General features: G+C 30.2%; 10 protein-coding genes across 10 annotated transcripts, besides 2 other annotated features; 4 read left to right on the forward strand and 6 right to left on the reverse strand.

The window, feature by feature from the left end:
• Nucleotides 1–3,812: 3,812 nt before the first annotated feature.
• TVAGG3_0937010 (protein ubiquitination) lies at nucleotides 3,813–4,652 on the reverse strand (the record flags this gene model as incomplete). The annotated part of the gene is made up of 1 exon (XM_001329397.1): nucleotides 3,813–4,652. The coding sequence occupies one exon, from the start codon at nucleotides 4,650–4,652 to the stop codon at nucleotides 3,813–3,815; it is 840 nt and encodes a 279-aa protein (XP_001329432.1).
• An 817-nt stretch (nucleotides 4,653–5,469) lies between these two features.
• Nucleotides 5,470–5,622: a mobile genetic element.
• Nucleotides 5,623–5,964: 342 nt separating this feature from the next.
• TVAGG3_0937030 (protein of unknown function (DUF3447)) lies at nucleotides 5,965–7,479 on the forward strand (the record flags this gene model as incomplete). Its single annotated transcript, XM_001329396.1, has 1 exon — nucleotides 5,965–7,479. The coding sequence occupies one exon, from the start codon at nucleotides 5,965–5,967 to the stop codon at nucleotides 7,477–7,479; it is 1,515 nt and encodes a 504-aa protein (XP_001329431.1).
• Nucleotides 7,480–8,501: 1,022 nt separating this feature from the next.
• TVAGG3_0937040 (armadillo (ARM) repeat-containing protein family) lies at nucleotides 8,502–9,893 on the reverse strand (the record flags this gene model as incomplete). Its single annotated transcript, XM_001329395.1, has 1 exon — nucleotides 8,502–9,893. One exon carries the CDS (start codon nucleotides 9,891–9,893, stop codon nucleotides 8,502–8,504), a length of 1,392 nt encoding a protein of 463 aa, XP_001329430.1.
• A 127-nt stretch (nucleotides 9,894–10,020) lies between these two features.
• On the reverse strand, nucleotides 10,021–11,195 carry TVAGG3_0937050 (carbohydrate transport; the record flags this gene model as incomplete). Its single annotated transcript, XM_001329394.2, has 1 exon — nucleotides 10,140–11,189. One exon carries the CDS (start codon nucleotides 11,187–11,189, stop codon nucleotides 10,140–10,142), a length of 1,050 nt encoding a protein of 349 aa, XP_001329429.1.
• Nucleotides 11,196–11,537: 342 nt separating this feature from the next.
• On the reverse strand, nucleotides 11,538–12,054 carry TVAGG3_0937060 (calcium-binding protein family; the record flags this gene model as incomplete). Its single annotated transcript, XM_001329393.2, has 1 exon — nucleotides 11,608–12,045. The coding sequence occupies one exon, from the start codon at nucleotides 12,043–12,045 to the stop codon at nucleotides 11,608–11,610; it is 438 nt and encodes a 145-aa protein (XP_001329428.1).
• A 361-nt stretch (nucleotides 12,055–12,415) lies between these two features.
• TVAGG3_0937070 (DNA-templated transcription, initiation) lies at nucleotides 12,416–13,123 on the reverse strand (the record flags this gene model as incomplete). Its single annotated transcript, XM_001329392.1, has 1 exon — nucleotides 12,416–13,123. One exon carries the CDS (start codon nucleotides 13,121–13,123, stop codon nucleotides 12,416–12,418), a length of 708 nt encoding a protein of 235 aa, XP_001329427.1.
• Nucleotides 13,124–13,375: 252 nt separating this feature from the next.
• On the reverse strand, nucleotides 13,376–14,209 carry TVAGG3_0937080 (spectrin binding; the record flags this gene model as incomplete). Its single annotated transcript, XM_001329391.1, has 1 exon — nucleotides 13,376–14,209. One exon carries the CDS (start codon nucleotides 14,207–14,209, stop codon nucleotides 13,376–13,378), a length of 834 nt encoding a protein of 277 aa, XP_001329426.1.
• A 38-nt stretch (nucleotides 14,210–14,247) lies between these two features.
• Nucleotides 14,248–15,090, forward strand: TVAGG3_0937090 (uncharacterized protein; the record flags this gene model as incomplete). Its single annotated transcript, XM_001329390.1, has 1 exon — nucleotides 14,248–15,090. One exon carries the CDS (start codon nucleotides 14,248–14,250, stop codon nucleotides 15,088–15,090), a length of 843 nt encoding a protein of 280 aa, XP_001329425.1.
• A 585-nt stretch (nucleotides 15,091–15,675) lies between these two features.
• TVAGG3_0937100 (uncharacterized protein) lies at nucleotides 15,676–16,540 on the forward strand (the record flags this gene model as incomplete). The annotated part of the gene is made up of 1 exon (XM_001329389.2): nucleotides 15,676–16,452. The coding sequence occupies one exon, from the start codon at nucleotides 15,676–15,678 to the stop codon at nucleotides 16,450–16,452; it is 777 nt and encodes a 258-aa protein (XP_001329424.1).
• Nucleotides 16,541–17,043: 503 nt separating this feature from the next.
• Nucleotides 17,044–18,378, forward strand: TVAGG3_0937110 (ribonuclease inhibitor domain-containing protein; the record flags this gene model as incomplete). Its single annotated transcript, XM_001329388.2, has 1 exon — nucleotides 17,044–18,330. The coding sequence occupies one exon, from the start codon at nucleotides 17,044–17,046 to the stop codon at nucleotides 18,328–18,330; it is 1,287 nt and encodes a 428-aa protein (XP_001329423.1).
• A 15-nt stretch (nucleotides 18,379–18,393) lies between these two features.
• Nucleotides 18,394–18,431: a mobile genetic element.
• Nucleotides 18,432–18,629: the final 198 nt, after the last annotated feature.

Here is an 18,629-nt window from a genome sequence, read left to right on the forward strand (position 1 = left end):
ATATGAAAAGCAAGAGAACACAGTAAGCCAAAGATAAATATCAAAATAAAGAGAATGTCGTAAAACAATGATAAACATGAAAAGAAAGAGAATTGTATAAAACAATGACGAATATTAAAATAAAGTGAATGCGATAAAACAATGATGAATATAAGAAGAAAAATAATTGAATAAAACAATGATAAATATGAAAAGAAAGAGAATTGATTAAAACAATGATAAATATGAGGAGAAAGAGAATGAGTTTTTTGTTAACATCAGCATCATGTTCAACTAGGAATTGGACAATTTCGAATGATTTCGCTTTGATTGCAATACTAAGAGGGGATTCATCAAATTAGAGAGAATTTTATAATACAATGATAAATATGAAAAGTAAAAGAATTTCATCAAACAATGATAAATATGAAAAGAAGGAAAACGTAATAAAACAGTAATAAATATAAAAAGTAAAAGGATTTCATAAAACAATGATAAATATGAAAAGAAAGAGAATGTAATGAAACAATGATAAATATGAAAAGAAATAGAAACCTATAAAACAGTGATAAATATGATAAGTAAAAGAATTTCATAAAAGAATGACAAATATGATAAGTAAAAGAATGTTATAAAATAATGACAAATATGAAAAGAAATAGAATCCTATAAAACAGTGATAAATATGGAAAGATAAAGAATTGAATAAAACAATGATGATTATGAAAAGAAAGAGAATTCCATAAATTAATGATGGACATGAAAAGAAATAGAACGTCATAAAACAATGACAAACATGAAAAGAAAGAGAATGTAATAAAACAATGATGAATATGAAATGAAAGAGAATTATTGAAAACAATGTTAAACATGAAATGAAAGAGAATTATTGAAAACAATGTTAAACATGAAAAGAAAGAGAATGCGGTAAAACAATGATGAATATGAAAAGATAGAGAATTAATTCAATCAATGATAAATATGAATAGTAAGAGAATGTAATAAAACAATGATAAATATGAAATGAAAGAGAATACGGTAAAACAATAATGAATATTAAAAGAAATACAATATCATAAATCAATGATAAATATTAAAAGAAAGAGAATTGAATACAATAAGGGTTTCGTTTTGCGAAAAAAACGTACAACACACAATTTCGCTAAAAAAACATTTAGCTAGCAATTTCGACCTTTGACTCCACTCAAGACGTTACTTTTTTAATTTTGCGGTATCATATTTTTGGAAAATCTTTATGAATATTATATAAAAAGTCTCTTTAATATCTATATTTCATATTTTTATCGATTTTTAAAGTTTTTGCGAAAAGTATTCAATTATTTTTGCTATTTGGTCGGGTAAATGTCAGATTTGCGACATTTTCTGATATGATATTCAGATTCTACGTTGATAATAATGCTTATAGAACCCTCTTGCTATTGTGTCAAAATTGCGAAACCGATAGCAAAAATATCTCGCAATATCAAAATTGAGATATTGAGTGAATTATGCATTATAGAGATTAAAAATCTGATTTGTGAAAACATCTCATCAGTTTCTAGCTAATTCAAAAATCTTTACTATCTTATTCGATTAAAATGAAAAGGGAATAGTTTCATTATGCTTTAAATGACAGCCTTATAATATAATCATAGTTTTCGCTCAATATGCAGCATTTTTTTTTCGAAATCTATGGTCAATATCCTAAATACTGATTGCTTTGCATTCATATCTCTTACATTTTCTATACCCACATCACTATTCATTGCTATTCCTATCTTTTTCATTTTTGTTTGTTTCTCATAATTTCTCAAAAAACATGATAACTTGATATTTGTAAATATCATACTTTATAACGTAAATAAGAACTTGACCTATTAAGAAAAGCAGTAATGAAAAGAAAATCTGAAATTCATAAAAATTACAAGTTTCTGATGACAATTAGCTTAATTAAACCAGGTACAAGATTATATAATTGTATTTTCTATCCAATTATCCATATAATATCTTATCCAGAAAAAAAAACTTGATCAATACCAAATGATTTTTTAACTAGTAAATAAAGTATTTTCTTTACACACACATTGTATATCATAGTTTTTTTTTGGTTTCGCAAAACATCCAAAAACAAATATGCTATAAAAGTGACAATTTTAGCAAAACGAAACCCTTACATACAACAATGATAAATATGAAAAGAAAGAGAATTCCATCAAACAATGATAAATGTGAAATGAAAGAGAATGTCATAAAACAGTGATAAATATGAAAAGATAAAGAATTCCATAAATCAATGAGAAATATGAAAAGGTAAAGAATTCCATAAATCAATGATAAATATGAAAAGAAAAAGAATACGGTAAAGCAATGATGAATATGAAAAGAAAGAGAATGTCATAAAATAGTGATAAATATGAAAAGAAAGAGAAGGAGATAAAACATTGATGAATATGAAAAGAAATAGAATGTAATAAAACAATGATAAATATGAAAAGAAAGAGAATGTCATAAAGCAATGATAAATATGAATTGAAAGAGAATGTCATAAAACAATGATAAATATGAAGAGAAAGAAAATGTTATAAAACAATTATGAATATGAAATGAAAGAAAATTATTTAAAACAATGATAAATATGAATAGAAAGAGAATAAGTTTCTTGTTAACATCAGCACCATGTTCAACTAGGAATTGGACAATTTCGATTGATTTCGCTTTGATTGCAATACTAAGGGGGCATTCATTAAAATAGAGAGAATGTAATAAAACAAAGATTAATATGAAAAGAAAGGGAATGTAATAAAATAATGATAAGCATGAAGAGAAAGAGAATGTACTTATATAATGATAAACATGAAAAGAATGATAATTTTATAAACCAATGATCAATATCAAAAGAAAGAGAGTGTCAATAACCTATGTAAAATATAATATTAAAGAGAATAAAATAAAATAATGATAGGCATGAAAAGAAAGAGAATATCATACAACGATGATAAATATTAAAAGATTGAAAATTTCATTAAACAATGATAAATATGGAATGAAAGAGAATATCATTAAATAATGATAAATATTATAAGAAAGAGGATGTAATAAAGCAATGATAAATATAAAAAGAAAGACAATTCCATAAAACAATGATATATATGAAAAGAAAGATAATTTCATAAAACAAATGATACATATGAAAAGAATGAAAATTTTATAAAACAATGATAATTTTGAAAAGAATCAAAATTACATAAAACAACAATAAATATAAAGAGAAAATGAATTTTATAAATCAATGATAAAAATAAAGAGAAAATGAATTTTATAAAGCAATGATAAACATGGAAAGAAAGAAAATAAGTTCCTTGTTAACATCAGCACCATGTTCAACTAGGTCCTTGACAATTTCGATTGAATTCGTTCTGATTGCAATACTAAGGGGGCATTCATTAAAATAGAGAGAATGTAATAAAACAAAGATTAATATGAAAAGAAAGGGAATGTAATAAAATAATGATAAGCATGAAGAGAAAGAGAATGTACTTATATAATGATAAACATGAAAAGAATGATAATTTTATAAACCAATGATCAATATGAAAAGAAAGAGAATTCTATCAAACAATGTTAAATATGAAAAGATAGAGAATGGGATAAAACAATGATAAATATGAATAGAAAAAGTATTCCATAAATCAATGATGAATATGAAAAGAAAGAGAATTCCATAAACCAATGATAAATGTATAAAGAACGAGAATGTCATAAAACAATGATAAATATGAAAAGAAAGAGAAATCTATCAAACAATGATAAATATGATAAGAAAGAGAATTCTATCAAACAATGATAAATATGAAGAGAAAGGAAATGAAAATTTTGTCGATGTTGGCCCCATTATAAATTAAGCAAGATGCAACATCATAATTTCCAAAGTGCATGCTTTTTGCTATTGAATTAAAAGTTTGTCCACAATTTGATTGAAGGTACTCAGCAATTTCATAATTATGGTAAGAAACTGCTGTATCAATCAAGTCATCAAATGATTGACCATCTTCGATCATTTGCATAAATATGTTTTTATTTCCTCCTTGACAAGCTAATATTGGAGAGCTAATATCGTATTTAGCTCCCATATTTTTCAAGTAGTTGAAACATAATTCGGATCCGTATTTAATAGCACAATCAAGTGGCGTGAAATCATGATCCATTTCTTTATTAACTTTAAGTTTTGGGAATTTAGTTTTAAGTTCATCAACTTTATCATATGCAATATAATATAACGGGGATGTTTTTGGAAATAAAGTGAGATATTCTTCTTGTTTCCTGAAAGGTGCTAATTCTTGCAATTTAAGTCCTTTATAATATAACAATGCTGTCAAATTAGAATTTTTCGGCTTGAGGGTGAATGAAAATTTGTTTGATATATCGAAATAAAGTTCTGTAAATAATTTAATATCTTTATGACGAATTGATGAAAAGACATCAATCAAGTTGAGTGCTATTTGGATAGAAATTTTAGAAGTTGTAATTAATTCTATAATTTGTGAAGTTACTTGTGTAATATTTTTGGAATTGACACCCCAAATAATTTTTGAAGCTTGATCAGGGTATTCGAATACTTCATTTGGCTTGAGATGACTGAAGTCACATCCAATAGCATGGTTTGAGCGTGACATGCTTTGAAAATTTCTGTTTGCCACTTTTTGGACAAAATTCTTTCTATGCAACAAACTAATCCCGAATACGTAATAATTGTTTTCCAGAACCTTTGAAATACGATACCGTATTCAAAATTTTCCATTGAAAAAATTTTTAGCTAAGGAAAGGATCTGGCTGTCAGAAATTTAAGTAAATTTTAATGTAATTATGAGTTGTTTTTTAGTGTGTTGTTTATTTTTTCGGGATGTATAAAAATAATAAAAAATTCGCATGAACAACTTCAAGCGGATTTTTCCCAGTAAGAAAACCCAAACTTCCTTTAATTGTGGAGAGAGATTGAAGTTTTCTTCATGTATTGTAGTTTAGTACTTACATTAATGTCAGAAACAGTGTTGACATATCTGGAATTAGTAAGATCTCCACTCAGTCTTCCATGAGGTTTCTGCAAGCCAGAACCACAACACTTATGCAGTCTGGCTATTAGGATATAGTAGCTAGGCTGTATAACTATTGTGCCTCTTGAGATATCAGTTATACGTTATTGCCCTAATGAGCTACACTACTACTCCTTGATATACGAAGTGTCAAGGATGTAATTTTGGTCGAATGAGGCAATGTTCCTTACGAAGTCTCTTATCGAATGAGAGGTTTCGCAAGAACTTTGCCTCAAAGTACTCCTAGTACTCTTCTTTGGTTGCCAAATTGCCAATTATTCCGTAGTATGTCGAATTGGACAAAATCCTACAGAAGTCTCTCATTCGATGAGAGGTCTAGGAGGAACTTCGTCATAAAGTAGTATGCTTGTAGTTTCTGACCTGCAAAAAGTCAGAGACTGTAAATTTATTCGACTAGGACAGAGCTTTTCTAAAGTCCCTCTTTTGATGAGAGGTCTTGGAAGAATTCTGCCCTAGTGTAATGCAGTTGTGGTACTTGGTCCACAAAGAGCGAGGGAGCATATCTATAATTCGTTTATGCTGAAGTTATCTGTAATTAATAAATGTGCTTTGAATAGTTATTACAAATTGCTGCATTACGCCAGTTTATTTAACCTCTGAATTCATAAAACTCAAATGAGATAACATTACAGTCTTGTCAAAAAAAATCTTGAATAATACAAGTATCTAGAATAAAATTCTATTTTTATCGGCTTTTCCATTGTTATTGCATCACATCATATCCATTGACTTAATCAAAATTCATAAAATATATCCGAAATCGTTATGGTCAATGTTTTTCTACAGGTATATCTTAGTATTTTTTTTCTTCTAATGAATTTAAGGGGTAACCCACATGATAAAACGTAAATGTGTCCTTTTTTAAAAAATATTAATGTCCGAGCAAGACGTTGATCCAAGCAAATACAACCAACTACGAAGTATCTGCAAATACTATATCGATTCATATCTTGCATTGTATCAGCTAAAAACAGAAAAAGAAGAAGAAATAAAGTCAATTTACAAAATGATCAAAACAGAATTGATTGATTCAAAGAAATATCTTCCCACAAATGCTATTAAAGATATTTTAGATATCATTCCATATAATAATCGCTATACAAAGTCATATTTATATCTTGCCAAACTCATATCTGATGATTACCATATCACAGAGGTCAGCAGTGTTGCAACTATTTCAAACTTCCTGTTTTATAAAGAGTATGGAATTAAATTAGACAAATCTGCCAATTTTGAAAAAGTTAACTCAAAAAATCTGGATATTTATACAGAAAATACAATTTACAGGGCAATTATGTATAATGACAAAGAAAGATTCATCACATTCACTGAAAGTGATGAATTTGATATAGATCAAAGACTTAAAAGCAACTTATATCCAGACTCCTACAAAGGATATTCATTTCTTGAATTGTGTTGTTACCATGGATCTGTTGATTGTTTCAAGTTTTTAAGAACGAAATTTAAATCAGAAATAACTGAAACATGTCTTGAATTTTCATTTTTAGGAGGAAATACAGAGATCATGAGTGAATGTTTGAAATATCAAAAACCAGATTTATGGTGCATGAAATATGCAATTATTTCACACAACATTGATTTTGTTACATTCTTGATGAATGAATACAATATAGAGATCTATTTAGAATATTGTGGAATTTACAATAATCTTGAATCCTTTTTAGTTTATTTCGATCAAATTAATGATATATACAAATCCTTATCCGAATACTATATAAACAAATGTTTCGTTTATTCAGCGATATTTGACGTTCCATCCTTTTTGGAATACCTCCTTTCACATGGTACGAATATCAATGTAAAAGATAAAGATGGAAAAACCGCACTTCATGTTGCATCATGTTATAATAGGAAAGAAACTGCAGAAGTTCTTATTTCACATGGTGCGAATATCAATGAAAAAACTGATAATGGAATAACTGCACTTTATATTGCAGCAGAAAAAATAGTAAAGAAACTGCGGAATTTCTTATTTCACATGGTGCAAATATCAATGAAAAAGATATATATGGAAAAACCGCACTTCATATTGCAGCAGAAAATAACAGAAAAGAAATTGCAGAAGTTCTTATTTCGCATGGTGCTAATGTCAATGAAAAAACTGATAGTGGAAGAACCGCACTTCTTATTGCTGCTCATTATAATAGGAAAGAAACTGCGGAATTTCTTATTTCACATGGTGCTAATATCAATGAAAAAGATATATATGGACAAACTGCACTTCATATTGCAGCAGAAAATAACAGAAAAGAAATTGCAGAAGTTCTTATTTCGCATGGTGCGAATATCAATGAAAAAGATGAAAATGGAAAAACCGCACTTCATATTGCAGCAGAAAATAACAGAAAAGAAATTGCAGAAGTTCTGATTTCGCATGGTGCGAATATCAATGAAAAAACTAATAATGGAGAAACCGCACTTCATATTGCAGCAAGGTATAATAGTAAAGAAACTGCAGAATTTCTCATTTCACATAGTGCGGAAAAATAATGTTCTTACATAAGACATTCTTTAGTTTTTTGGTATTTTCAAAAAAAGATTTTTGGATTGATAGTAAAACAATCGTTTATTAGATGTGATGTGTTATATTATATTCATCCTCGTGAAATTGCACATGAATTCACTGGATACAGTCTTCCAAAAATGCACTACATGTTTATGAAGAATTTCAATCTGGATAGCAAACGAAATACAATATGTAGAATAAAAAGCCGACCAAAAATCGACATTTCACAAATTTTGTTAAGCTTCAGACAGAATTGAACTCAAAATACAAGCCTATTCAATGGAATATCATTGAAATGTAAACTAAGCTTGGAAAGCCACAAACTATAAATGTACGGCCAGTAAGGATTCATTCTTACTCATTGAAGAAGAAATTAACTGAGGATTCTTCGAAGAAATGATTTTATTTTTTGAAGTATGATTTTTTGTTATTTCAAAAAGTGACATTTTTATTTTGAAGAAAGCATCACAGTTTCTTCTAAAGGTAAATCATTACCTTTATCTAGCATTTCGAATTGGCATATTTCTTTTGCTATATTTACTCTTTTTGAGCGCTTTTTATGACTTGGTTAATATTGCAAAAAATAATAAGCAGTTAAATAAAGCAAAAATTCAAGAAGTAGAGTTAAAACTTAAAGATAATAGATGTTATGATAATAAATTAATGCCACAACAAATTAAAATTTGCAATCGTTACAGAGAACAACTTAATAGCCTTAAAGGATCGTGTAAATCAATATTAATTGACTACATTAAAAATTCTATTCAAGATTTTGCATTCAATTTAAACTACCGCGCAATAATTTTATTAATTTTGCTTTACATATTTATAAGACGCATAAGCAAGATCAAAAAGATAATTTAAATAAATTTCTAGATTCGATGTTACTGGATATCGTTTATTAGCTCAAAAAGTAAATCAACTTCTTCAATTTCGCTTGATTCAGAAATATTTTCAAGAAGCTCCGAAAATACATTTCTTGTTATGTCTATTAAGCTTGTTCTTATCTCAGAACTTGGTGCGGAATTGATCAATCTGAGCATTGACATACAAAAATACTTTTGAAGCTCAGAACTATTAGAAACTACATCAACAAACCCTTCCAAAACCCCATTTTCCAATAAATTGAAAAATAAATTAAATTCTCCTTGATAAAATGCGGCAAAGCAGACTTGCGATACATTACATTTCATTGAATACGAGTATTCATCGAAAACATTAATGAAATATGGCACCAGAATTTGATTTACTATTTGAGCCATTTCTTTATTGTCAGCAATTAGATTATTTAGAAGCTGAAGGCACGATGAAGCCTGGGGATCAAACGGTTGTTCATTATAAATTTTAATTATTCTTTCTATCGGAATTATTTTTAATAAATTTTGGTATTCTTCTGAATTACTGGATAATATACTAGTTAAGTTTATGTAAATGGAAATTATTTGTTTCCATGTAGATGATGCTTTCGGATTATTCAATAATTCATTTAATAAAGTCAAAATATTTGAATTTGATAAATTCGATACACCCTCTGGGTATTTAATAGATTCCGAAATAATATTTAATGCAATACCAAATATGTCTAAATTATCACTTAATTTTTGAACTAAAATAGGAATAATTTCATAAACATATTCGCAAATGCTCTCTAATAATGATGAACCATCTGGAGTAACTAATATAACTTGAAGAAAGTGTAAAAAATTCAATATAGCACAATGAATATTTGTATTATTTTGAGTAATATCTAAATTAAGCATATATTTGATGAGCTTGTTAAGAATATTAGATGAAACAAATACATCAAATCCTTTTTTGTCTTGAAGTATTATTCCAAAAAATCTAAGGATATTTTCAATTGTGAAATCATCATTAACATTTACAATATAAAGTAACGCTTCGAAAACGTTTATATCCAATAATATATCATGAAAACCACCGACTTTTGTTGAGAGTTGCAAGAAAGTCCATATATTTTTAGCTATTTCTTGTGACGCAGTATCGTTACTTGAATCATTATAAATTCTAGTTAGTATTTCAAATAAAATGAGGTTGATGTTAAAATTATACGTTTGAGGCCCAGAATTAGACAAAATTGTGTTAATTTGCAGAATATATTCAAGAGATCTTTCAAAATCCTCATTTAAAAACGAATCTGTAAATGATTGAATTAATTCATCAATAGATTTATTAGAATTAACGCCAGATGTATACGAATTCTCTTGTTGTTTGAATAACATATCTGTTAATAAAGGATCTCTATTATGTCTTTGCATTCAATACAAACCAAAATTAAGAAAATGGCACTTTTGTTCTCTTTTTTAGAAATTTCGATCTTGTTGTTGTGATGATTAACGTCATTGTGCAAATGATTTGCATAGCCTCGAAAAATCAGCAATAATCGATAAACTTAGCATTTATAGACCAAAAAAGGTATTAAATTTAGTAATAAAAGTGTTTTATTATATTATCATCTCTGATAATACATCTGATGTTAACATACAAAAAATTTTGATAGATTTTTAGTTTTCTTTCTTTTCTTCTTCCTCATCCGGAACTTCGACTGCATCATCATCAGCATTAGCGAACTTTTCACTTAATTCGAGATCATCTGGGGAAGCTTCAATCTGATTATTAGCTTTTCTTGCTTCTTCTTGCTTAGCCTTGGCCTTATCTTGCATTTCGAAGATAGAGTATGCAATTGTACCAATCATACCAAGTGTTAAACCACAAATCTTCTTGAATTTTTGATCAGCTGTTTCTTCAACGTTCTTGTCCAAGAAAATAAGGCCGAAGACGAAAATAAGGATTGTCTTTGCATGGCCAACGACTTGGAATGTAACTGGTGAAGCTTTGCCGATAATTGAAATTCCGAAAACATTTGCCCAAACAGCGATCATGCCTGTCATGAATGTCCAGAAGAGCTCTGGTCCTTTGAACTCGTGCTTCAAAATTGAGTTATCGCCAAAGAATTCGTAGAAAACGGCGCAGAAGAAGCTGATTATGGTCATTGGAAGGGAGTTTGCAAGCTGGTATGATGGGCCACTGATGTGATAAGTATTAGAGATAACATTTGTCTGGATTTGGAAGATAACGTTGAAGAAAATGTAAATTGCAGAAACAATTGAACCGTTAAGATTTACACTTACTTCGTTGACTGTGAATAATGCAACACCAAGAAGTAATACGCCGAGGGTGCAAAGGGTTCTGAAAGGTGTCTTCTTGTGATAATAAAAGTAGTTTGTAGCGACCATTGCTGGGATACAAAGAAGCTTCGTCAATTGGTAAAATCCAACAGAGTTGAGCTTGAGTGAGAAGTTAGCAAAGATAATGCCGGCTACACTTTCAAAAGCGCATGTAATTCTCATTTTGAGAGGCATAGCTGTGGCACGTTCGAAGAACTTTAATCTGCAGAGTAATTCAAGAACTCCCCATGTGCAGAAGAAATGGAAGGTAGATAATGAGATTGGCCATCTAAAACCATAGTTTTGCATGACATGTTTATTCAGCATGATCAATGTTGTTGATGTGGCCATTGAGCCACCAATAAGGAAAGGTGTTCCACATCCCATTTTTTGGATTATGAAAATTTTATTTTTCAGACCTCAGATTTTACAACAACACAATATCGACCATCCGTTTTCAGATATATCCTGCTAATGCAGCTCGCAGAAAACAAACAATAACAATATGGGTGTTCCATTATTTCTTGATTTCAGATCAAATTCGCAAATTTTCATTTCATAAAAATATTAAAAATGAGTTTTAATTATTAGTAATACAAAATTGATAGTGTAGAAACGCATTTAAAGCATTGGATGCTCTTCAATGATAGGAATTTACATCAATATTAGTGAAGATGCTAATATCCAAGAATTTTTGATTGAACTAGATTTTTGCTCAAAAAATAACATAGCAATCTCCAAATGAATGTTTTCTTTACTTGATATAAAAAAATAGGTATTATGTTCCTTTAAAAATAAATCATATTTAAAATGTAAGCATAATCTGAACGAGCTGAGCATAATCAACGTTTTGATCTTTTCCAGTCTTGCTAAATAATTCATCAATCTGTTCATTTGTAAATGGTTGTTTGAGACTTCTAAGAATTTGACGAACCTGATCCTTTGGAAGCTTTCCAGTTCCCTCTTTATCGAAAACTCTAAATGCATCAACTAATTCCTTTTCTGGATCAGCTTCACGAGCATGTTTTGATACAAGGTACATAAATGAATCAAAGTCTATCTTATCAGCACCAACATCAGCAATCATATCCTCTACTTCTTCTGGATATGGATTGAATCCGAGTGCTCTAAGGAGCTTTCCAAGGACATCTTTTGTAATCATATCATCTCTATCTTCATCAAAAGCATCAAAAGCGTTTTTATAGTTTTCTCTTTCTTGTGCAGGAATAACACAGGCGCACATTTTTAATACCCGTTTACTTATTCGTCACCGTTTTTTAACAGAAGGAAAAAGTAAACAAGCTTCATTAGCATACTTACATATTTTAAAAAATAAATTTAGTCAATGAATAGATTTTACTCATAGTTTTGCATTCTCAATTGAGTTTTTCATCCTATATAAGTTAAAAATACGAACTCATTCACATTGTAATATCTTTTTAGTACTAAAACAATGTAGCCAGGATAATGCTTCCAATAAATAAAAAGATATCATTTTAAATAGCAAAAAATCATACTAAAAATGAATGAAATTGGCTCTTGATATACTCTATAGTGGAAAATAGTATTTATAAAGGAAACAATAGAAATTTAATAAACAAAATTGGATTAAATTAAGCAGCTGGCGGTTCTGTGCTAGCAAACAATCTAAGAATAGGATAAATAAATGCAGATGCGGCTTTTAATTCTTCTTCTGATTTAGCTCCAGTGATAATAATTTTACCTGAAACGTATATCATTAAAGTCGTCTTTGGACTAGCCAATCTATAAATCAAACCTGCATAAATTTCAGGATTGTATGTAGCAAATTTAATATGACCAGGCGATGAAGCAATTGATTCAAGATGTATCGGGAATTTGCAGTCCATTGTTGCAACCATGTTAGCTATTGAGAATGATTTGATTTTAACGTCTTTAATGCCGATATTTTTGAATAATCTACCAAAGCAACGTGCAGCTTTTAATGCTATATCAGCGCTTTTACATCCTACGATATTAACTTTTCCGTTTTTAAAAGCTAAAGCTGTGGCTTTTGGTTCTTTGTTCCTTAGCGTAGCAGCAGGGAAACGAATCGGATTATATTCTGAATTTCTTGTTGAAGATGTAATCTTAAGAAGGTCAAGTTTGCATCCGTAATCTACACATGCAACAATGTTGACAACTTTGGGAATGGGAGGTTGATTTAAACTTATATTTCTCTGTATTGATTCTGGTGTAATTTCTTCCTCTGATTCCTCTTGAGCTTCTTTAACAAGCTGTTCGAATTCTTTTGCATTATTTATATTAGCTTCTTCTAAGCCAATAAATTCTTTTGGATTCATTTAAAAATTTTTGGGAAGTGGCGGGGTTATTCCCCCTCATATTTTCAATGAAAGTTAAATAATGAGTGGAAGCAAGTTCTCGATATCAAATATGTATTTTATTTAGGGGATATCCCCTTAACTATCAGACACTTTTCTGAGGATCTTTTTGCTACCTAATAAAATGATATAAACAAATTAAGGTGGCAAAAGGTGCGTTAGTTTACAAATATCAGGAGTAATTATTTCAAGGAAAAAAAATACATACAATTTTTATAAAAATTCTATTGGATATGTTGGTGTAATAGGTGGAAAAGGCTTAACCTTGACCATTTCTAATAGCTCATTCAATGACATTGAATCAGGTGAAAAATTAGGAATTTCTTGTTTTGTTTCTGACTGTTTTTCAGTATTTTCATCTTCTTTCATTTCTGTTGTTTCTTTTTCTTCGGCCTTTTGTGGTTCTTCTGGTTCCGAAATTTCTTCTTCGTATGACTCTTCATAAGAACAACTATCTTCATCAGATTCTCTATTAGAAAATGCGTGTAAAATGTTGATCTGAGTAGGTGACACTAGTTGAATTGCAGGTACTCCCTTTTTAGTCATCGTAAATGGATCTGCTCCCATTTTAATTAATATTTCTACAATCTCAGTTTGATCGTAAACTATAGCTGATGCCAAAGTATTTGCTAAATCTGTAACTTGTTGTCTCGATTTCAAAATAATTTTGACTATTTCGATATTTTTCATTTGAATTGCAAATTGGAGGGGTGTTATATCGTATTTATTTGGTGTATTGATATTTGCTCCGTAAAATATTAAAATTTCGACAATTTCTGCATATTCAAGCGCAATTGCAATGAATAATGGCGACCAACCATTAGAAGTAGTAATGTTTACATTAACTCCTTCTGATAAGCAATGTTCTACAAATATAGGACGTCGATAGAAAATGCAATAAAAAAAAATGTTTAAATCATCGAATATGTAGTCACGGACTCGAATTTGGCCACCACCTTTTACTGTTTCTATATTCTGTAATTGGCTAAGTTCGACAAATAAAGGAAAATCGTTTTGTGCAATTGAAAGTCTCCACTGCTCAAACATTTTTTATTTGAATTGATAATAATCGTCATAAATTCTCAATGTTTTATTTTATATCTTTTGCCTCATGCTCAAGTCAACTTATCAAGAAAGTCGGTCACACAATAAATACTATTAGGCAATGTGCTGAAGAGGATATGAATTTTACGATACTCTCACCTTGGCACCATGATTTTATTATCGCCTTAACTGAAGCACCAGCAGGAGTGCCTATCTCTTACGCACAGCCAATTGGTACATCTCATCATCCTTTCAACATGGATTTTCCAGCGTATAGATTCCCTACCGGAAATGCAGAAATAACTGTCGTATTAAAGAAAGACCAGTGCATCGGATTTTCATACGCTAGTATACTTCGGTCTGCATGTATGACAGGCATTACTGTTGTCGTTAATGATACGTTAAATCATCATTGGGATACATCTGCTCGAAATATTGACGAATGTATATTCTTTGCACCACCTGCATTAATCAAGAACTTTAAGATCGATTGCAATATGGCAAACGATAAGGTATTAGTTTATATTCATAACATGATCTTGAATCGCGTTGATTATTCTTTTAAGGGTAAATATAATTACAACGCTTCCAGAGAAATTCTTAATCCTATCATTTTTAGATTGGAAACCGAAAATGATGACTTAAAGGGCTACGCAAACATTACAGCATATGGCAAAACAAAGCTAATGAATCCTCTATACTATAGTGGATCTATATCAACCGTTAAGCCAGAAGATATCGGTGTTTTCCGTCATAATTACGCTTTCCCAATAATTGGTTGTGCTCCAGCAGTCCTTCTGCTAATTGTTTGGATATATGCGTTTTTGTCAATATTACGCAAGAAACCAATTAAAAATAACCAAATTCAAGAGCCAATTCTATAATTGTGATGTATTTTGTTTGCAATACTAACCGTAAAAATTGTTTATATATTGCTGAATAAAATCCTGTAAATTTTGTTCATTCATATCTCTCGAATTCTCAGATTCTTAATGAGAATGTGAGAAATCCAGCTAATTTCAGTTAGTCACACTGATCACATACCGGAAATAGCTGAACACAGTGTAAAACTTCGGACTACAGTCTTATCTAAGATTTGAAATTTTGAAACTTTGAATTCTTCATAAATCCCCTTTACATATTCTTAGTGAACAATTAATGTGCTATATATATGTTGATCCAGATATTCTTAGGTGCATATTCATATTCCGAACTTTACACGGAATATATTTTGCAAAAATCAAATTATGCCCATAATTTTGTGAGTCGTATTCATCATATAGTTATAAAGCGATTTTACAATGAAATTTCATTTTAAACGCAAATTTATTATTCCAGAATTTGAATTTGTAGGATTATGGCCAGATTTCATAGACAAAAAATGCAATACATACTATGGATATCTTATTTCCATATTCTAAGGAGGTAGTTTAAATCCAGAGGAGCGGTTAGGGACCATTATTTATAATATGTTCACGCTCTTTCTTCGCTCGTCCAGCTGTTTTAACTCAACTGACTGCGAGCAATTATACAGCGATAATTGCCAAATATGTATAACGCATTTTGCAGATAGAAAATGTGGCTATTGCCCATCATCAAACAAATGTATGTATATCGACGACAAATCCAAATGCACAGGCGATTTTTATTATGGTCCAGCTGCTACATGCTCAGGCCCAGCACCACTTCCAACTCCAACACCAGAACCAACACCATATCCAACACCACTTCCAGGTGATCAGTGCGGAAATTACAAAGACTGTGATACATGCACATCTCACTTTGCTGATAGAAACTGCGGTTGGTGTATGGCTAGTGGCGAATCTGGCACATGCTACGAAGCTTCAAAATCAACATGCGACGCCAAATATTTCTACTACAATACAACAGTTTGCAACCAACCAGTCCCGCCACCATCTCCAACGCCATGGCCACGCTACGAAGCTAACACAACATTCTGCAAACTCTTATCCGGAACATGGTGCGAGAAATGCGTTTCCACACAACCGAATATGAGCTGCGTTTGGTGCCATGCTTCTAAGGAATGCGTCATGGGTGATAGCGAAGGCCCATTCTTCGGATCCTGCCCATCAAACACATTTTCTTACAAAGCTGACGACCAATGCCTCGGAAAGATTGCTAAGGGCAAGATCTTGGCTATCCGTATCGTCGTCGGTATCCTCGTCACAGCATTCATCGCTGCTGGCATCTTTATCTGCTATAAGGAAATTAAGAAACCAGCTTAAATTTGTTAAGCTAGGAAAAAGTATATTAATGAACAGTTAGTTCTCAAGTATTAAACTAAGTTTTTACAGTATCATAATTATAAAAAAAAAAATTATTTTTATATCTTTTTTTTATAAGCATAGTCATTCACAATTGCTATTATAGTCATTCCTGGTACGAAAATACTGTAAACCATATACAAAACATAGATCAGTATAATAATAAATTAACACGATTGAATTCAATGTAATCAGCTACAATCCACCGGCTCACTGTTACCCTTTAATTCTAATAGCATTTCCATTTTTGACTGTTATTAATTGTAGAATTTGAAACTTTGCGATACTCTAATATGATTAAGATAAAACAGCGTCCAGACTTAAAAACATCCAACACCTTTATCATCACCATTCTAACACTCCGATTTTCAAGTCTTAATTTTGATAAATTTAGGATCGATCCTGATCAGGTTTAAGCTTATATTTCAATACTATTAAAAAGCAATAGCTCATAATTTCAACAGACATCATGCCCGCAAAAGTCTATTCACAAGGAAAAAAGGAATAAATCATATAAAAGGTGACATTTATTTCAAATGTAAATAATTCTGAATGTCGTTGACACTTGTAGATATTGGAAGTTCAGTATCTGAATATACTGTTCCAAGAGATATCGTAAGTATTGCTAATGGTACGTCTAATCAATATTTTGCATTAAAATCAATTCAAACATTAAGAAAAGTTTCTTTCGAAAGTCCATCATCACTTACATATCTTGGTCACTATTCGTTCTATCACTGCACTCATCTATCGGAAGTTGATTTATCTAACTGTAGCTCCCTTGAAAATATTGGATCTTTTTGTTTTGCAAAATGCTATTCATTGTCACGTGTAATTTTTCCCACAAAGTCAAAACTTGAGATTTTAGGTATTTCAGCTTTTTGTGAAGTTGATTCAGTATCATCTTATTCATTTCCATCATCATTAAGGCATATTAATGGTGAATCAATGGAATATGGATGTTTTTCATATTATCAAGGCAATGAATTGAGATTTAATGAAGGTTTACTGTCAATAGGCTCATGTGCTTGCATTTACGCATATTGTAAATATATATATTTACCATCATCTCTAACAATGCTACATCCATATGCTTTTATATGCACTCCAAATTTGATTGAGATATTTGGTGGCGAATCTATATCTTATTCGATTGTTGAGAAAGCATTGCTTAGCCATGATGAAACTATTTTATATGCATACCCTGCGCAAATTAATGGTACATATTATGTTCAGAGTACTGTGAAAATTATTAGCTTCGATTGTTTTTGTTTCTCAAGATTACAAGAAATAATTATTCCAGGATTATGCATTGAATTTAAAGGTACTCCTTTTTTTCATATGAAGAGTCTTACTTATTTGAGAATTCCAAAGAGTGTTATTAAAATGCCATCAGAAGTAATAGATGATTGTCCTAACTTGAAAAATTTGACTATAGAATTGGAGAATATCTTAAATCTTAATTATCAGTCTGTTGAGGTTATGACTCTCGGAAATGAAACAAAAGTCATCAATGAATATGCCTTCACGAGTGCTGTGAATTTGAGATTTATTATCATTCCTCCTTCTGTCACCAACATTGGAATTGGTGCTTTCCAGGGTTTGAAAATGCTTCAATGCGTGAGAATTTATGGCCAGCCAATAATTGGGAACTCGGCTTTTCTGAGCACAAGAATCTCTTGTGGTGTGGATTGTTATTCGTCTTTGATTGATCCTCTAATCGCCTCTGGAATAAATAGAAACTCGTTCAATTATTGCTGTGTAATACATGCATTTCAAAACAATGCATGTTTCCGGATGTTATTTGATATCTATTCTTTCATATTTCTCCTTATATAAATGATTGTTCACAAATGAAGTTCCAATTTTTTTTCCTTTCCTCATGAGTTCCATTTTATAAAGTGTTGTAAACAGAAATTCATCAAAAGTGACACCTCAGAAAAGCTAAAATATTGAATTTTTGGAACTTTTGATAGAGCACGTTTTTAAATATTAATTAAAGTAAATGTATATTTCGTAAAGATTCTTTTTAATAAAAAATAAAATTTTGAAGAAGAACGCAAAATCTTCTGAAAAATAATATCACATAAACTCATATTATTTTCTAATATATAACTCTTTTATATAAAAATCAAATT

This window comes from Trichomonas vaginalis, chromosome I (assembly GCF_026262505.1).
Source record: "Trichomonas vaginalis G3 chromosome I, whole genome shotgun sequence".
Classification (NCBI taxonomy): Eukaryota; Parabasalia; order Trichomonadida; family Trichomonadidae; genus Trichomonas; species Trichomonas vaginalis.